The following is a 5000-nucleotide window of genomic DNA, read 5'->3' as shown; positions in this document are numbered from 1 at the left end:
GATGCAATATGTTTCTTCTCTATCATTTTAATTTACAGAATAAACAATAACGATCACGTTACTGTTCGTATTTGTTAATAATTCGTTCTTTCCTTTTTTCTTTCGTTTATCCTTTTTTTTTGTCTTTCCTCTCTTTTCTGTCTGTTTTTTCTTTTCTTTTTTCCACCCCCTTTTTTCCCTTTTTTTTTCTTTGCTTTTTTTTTTTTTTTTTTTTTTCAAAGCCGCAGATAATTGAGTTCTTCGAAAGTATATTATAATTTGTAAACGTATACGCATATAACACATCGAAATGCAATTCGCCTTGCCGTTCTGTATTACTTCTTCAAGGATTTTAACATAATTATTATCGAACGTCTACGAGAGGAAATATTTGTCAGAAGATAATAAAAAAAGAAGATGTATTAGTTGGGAAATATAGTTAATTTATTTCATATTTTGTTATTTTATCATTTCTTTTTTTTTTTTTTTTTTCAACTTGTATCTATCTTTAATATTCATTGACGTTTTGTCGTATATATATTTTTTTTTTTTTTTTTTTTTTTACGCACGTAAAACGTGATCGATCGTCGAAGATTGATTAGAAACAATGAACTTCCTTTTTTAACATTGATTATGTATTTTCTTATGTACGCGAAAGAAAGAAACTTTTTCAATATTGTACTCCAGTTTCCAAATGCTTATCAATGTTTGTAAGAAAGGCGTTGCATTATACAGGGGAAACCTAATCGTTACTTTTTCTTTTCCCCTTTTTGTTATTCACTTTGAAATCGTCAAAGAAACATACCCGTCACAATTACGTTCCTTTCGTTATTCGACTCCGGCGAGGTTTCTTATCGCTTGTTCTTGATTTTGTAATAACAGTCATATCGATTGCGTTATCAACGATTCAAAGAAAATAATGACTTTAAAGACGTAATATCGTGGTAATGTTAACGCCAAGAATGCGATATGTGTACGTATGCATCTACATACTCACGTGCATTACAATGGACAATTTTTTTTCTTTATTCTTTTTTCTTTTTCTCTTCTTCTTTTTTTTCTTTTTTTTTTTGTTTTTTAATTGTCGATTATCTTATGTCTTTATTACAATAGTCTTCAAAATAATAATAATAATTATTATTATTATTCTATTATCTATTATTATGTCTTCAACATGATTATTATTATTATTATTATTATTATTATTATTATTATTTTTTTTTTTTTTATTATTATTATATTATTCTTTAAGCAATATTATTTTTATTGATGTTATCGATAAAGATAATTACTTTTAAATATCGTCCTTTTAATTCAATAATATATTTTATAATAATTAATTATATCATTCGTTGTAATTTAATATACGAAGGTATTACTAGTTATAAAATTTAATTTGATATTAGTATTTTTTTTATTTCTTTCTTTTTTCTTTTTCTTTTTTTTTTTTTTTTATCCTTTTCTATCTCGACTCGAGTCTCGTTATCGCAAGACGATTATTACTTTTTCCAGTGCTCGATAAAAAAAAAGTCACATGAATATGATCGACTTTTATACTTATTCTCGATAATATATCTACGATATTATATTTACTTGTTATTTCGTTAGTCTTTCATATTCGAAAAACACATAATTGTATATCTTGTTTCTTTTATTTTAGTTTTATTCAAACTTTATATATATATATATATATATATATATATATATGTGTGTGTGTGTGTGTGTATAAAGATTTTGCAAATAGTTATGCATGAGCGAAAATATATCGCGTTACGTTTTAGCTTGCCTTTCTCCATTCTGTGACTTAATACCTCTATCTCGTAGTAACACTCATCGTTAGCATCATTTCCATTACATGTCGGTGTCTGTGACGTTCTTCGTATAGAGAAAATTCAAATCGTCTTTAAATGACTGCTGGATTAATTTCATTGGGATGTAATTGATGTTACAGCAAATACATTAATGATATTCGACGAAGAAACATTCTTTCATTTTCCTTTTTCCTTTTTTTCTTTATTATTATTATTATTATTATTATTATTATTATTATTATTATTATTATTATTATTATTATTATTAAATAATATTCTCTATGACTCATTTTATACGTTGACGCTGATATCACTATATATGATAAAATATTACGAACAAAAAGAAATTTACACAATAAATCATAACTCCGTAATATTAATGTCGAACAAAAATACGTAAGCATTTGTGTGTGTTTGTTATTATTATTTTTTTCTTCTTTTTCTTGAAAACAAAGAGAAAGAGAGAGAACTGTCGTGAGTCATTTCAACTGACATCGTTATAATAAATCATAAAAAAAAGAAAAAAAAAAGAGTCTCTAGATGAAATCACTTGCGTATACGTATATTTTTAATATTAAACAAAGATAGACGACGAGTTCCACGATCAATTGAAGGACAAATAAACATCTAATCAAAATGTATGACTAGGTATCTCGTGTGTACGTACATACATATGCATGTATGTATTTATTTGTACGGTGTTGGTGGTACAATAATTGAACCAGTAGAATTTGTTCTGTCGATTCGAAAGTTTTTAATCGAAATCACGATGAGAAATTACGAGATTTCTCTCTATAACCGGAAAATAGAGAGAAAATAGAGAAAGAGAGAGAGAGAGAGAGGAGGTGACAGGGAGGAAGGGAGGGGAGTGAAAGAGTAGAGAGACGAATTATTGGGTCTCTTATTCCCGTGACAATTTGGAGTTAGTTAAAGCAGGTCAGGGACCTCTTTGCCCGGTTCGTACATCCTTCTTTAACTCGTGCCACTTACTTATGTACCTAGCTCTCTAGTACAATTCCGGAGCTCCACCAGTCTCGATCGCGTCTTCATTCCGAGCACTGATTTTAAATGGTGAACTCTCGGTCGTTTACCTGATTTTTTACAATAATTTTACGAAATTCTTAAATCGTTAAATAATTTTTCTATTTTTTAATACCTCGTACCTCGGGATTGTTCTTTTTCTTTTCTTGTCTTTTTATTTGTTTGTTTGTTTGTTATTTTCTTCAATTTATTCTATACTACTTTTTCTCTTTTCGCATTGTTTTTCTTTTATTCTTCATTCATTTAACAACGCACATAAGATTATTAGATATAGCCGATTAATATCTTCGACGTAAAAGTCGATCTATATAATGGCGAGTACGTCGAGAAGTGTTCTTCGTTAAATCGATACAGGACATAATCGATAAACATATGAACAGAAGAGAATGCAGAACAGTGCTATTTACTTGGAGGTTGGCAAAGTTCTTCTATATATATATATATATATATATATTTTTTATAAATATATTATCATATATTTTTTTATAAATGTAAAGAATGTACCTAAAAAATGTTAGAATTTGATTTCTTTTTTATTTTTGATTACATATCGATATTGAAATATATATGTATATAAAGGGGCCGTGAAGGGGATGGGTATATGTTCTGATCGAGATTAATTTTTATCGATAGATCAGATCGATCGCTATACAAACGAGATAGAAAAACGTCGATACGATAATAACTTTATTCTATATTTTTAAGGGCACCTGTTGCACTGCCTATTTCTCTTTTAGAACATTAGTTTTCGAACATTTTTATTTGCATATACTGAACTATGTATGTATGTATTTATTACGTATATATAACTATCGATTCATCATTTACATACGATTCGTCGATATAAATAGAGTTCCTATTTGTGTGCTGAACGAATCAAATGTTCATTGCGAAAAGTGATACGCAATAAAAATTCACATCGTCTCAAGACTCAATTCACTTTTATTTTTGCACTGTATATACAAACTTAATTTAGTCGGGAGGTAATCGTTCTCAAAAAGAAAATAAATAAAATCTGAGTGATTAAAAATTGATAAGACATTCGTCGCCATAATGATTTTTATTTATTTATTATTTATTTATTTATTTATTTATTCTTTGTTATTTTTTGCAAACGTTCGTGTAAGATTGTTTTCGAATTAAGAAAAAAAAAAATAAATAAATAAATAAATAAAATAAAATGAAACAAAAAGAAAATTCGATCGAACGATCTAATTGATCTAATGAAATGAGCCATTATTTTTTTTCTTTTCTTTTTATTTATTTTTTTTTTTTTTTCAATACCCTTTTCTTACTTATTTCTGTTGAATTCTCTTTTAACACTTATCGATTATTTCTTATATGATTTTATTAATCGATATGAGTTTATTAATGTTATCATATAACGATTCGCACGATATCTTAATTAGCTAAGATTATCGCGTAATATGATCGGAATACTTTGGATACGATTCACTTAAATGTCACGTGATTATTGTTAACGCGCACAGGATATAGCAATTGATTAAAAAGAAAAAAAAAATAATAAAATAAAAAATAAAAAAGAAATAAAAGTAAAAAAAAAAAAATAATAAAAAATAAGCAGATAAAAAGAAAAAACAAACGAGAAGAAAAATATTTGATTAGAATTTTAAATGCAAAATTATGTTCGAAAAATCAAAAAGCAAGCGAGAATTCACGAAAAGGCTGTTTGGAGAATATATATATATATATATATATATATATATATATATATATATATATATATATATTCGAATTTAGAATGCCTCGATTCTATTTTTGAGCTATCTTCTTACTCTCGAACTCTACGCAAACGGAATAAATTATTACATTTTACTATACCGTATGATTTCTTTCTTATTCGAAAGGGATTATCATTGAGGATAATAATGAATTCATTTGAAAGTACGATATGATCTGTAATGATTTCAATACATAAAGAGGATCGTTATATTGTACTTGGATTTTTTTTTTGTTCTTTTTTTTTTTTTTTTTTTTGAAACTACAAAAATCAAAAAAGAGAAAAATAATTTCATTTATCGACAATTTTTGTGTGTGTCTGTGTGTTCGTGCGCGCGCGCGCGCGCGTGTGTATAAAATAAAAAAATACAAAAGTATATTTTTCTATCACATTGCAATAAAATGGAATATTTCATATGATCTCGAGTA

General features: G+C 26.7%; 1 protein-coding gene across 3 annotated transcripts in view; it reads left to right on the top strand.

Moving 5' to 3' along the window:
- The window catches only part of LOC124424018 (calcium-binding mitochondrial carrier protein Aralar1), a 29008-nt gene that overhangs the window by 5191 nt on the left and 18817 nt on the right, over positions 1-5000 (top strand). The window contains exon 1 of one of the 3 annotated variants that reach the window (XM_046962462.1): positions 3203-3244. The exons of the other annotated variants lie outside the window; for them this stretch is intronic. Coding sequence (XP_046818418.1) covers positions 3218-3244 — 27 coding nt within the window. The 5' untranslated portion in view covers positions 3203-3217. Of the gene's footprint in view, positions 1-3202; positions 3245-5000 lie in introns of those variants that run through there. 3 annotated transcript variants of the gene reach the window in all.

This window comes from Vespa crabro, chromosome 5 (assembly GCF_910589235.1).
Source record: "Vespa crabro chromosome 5, iyVesCrab1.2, whole genome shotgun sequence".
Lineage (NCBI taxonomy): Eukaryota > Metazoa > Arthropoda > Insecta > Hymenoptera > Vespidae > Vespa > Vespa crabro.
The sequence above is the reverse complement of the archived record's forward strand: the minus strand, read 5'-3'. Positions and strand labels throughout refer to the sequence as shown.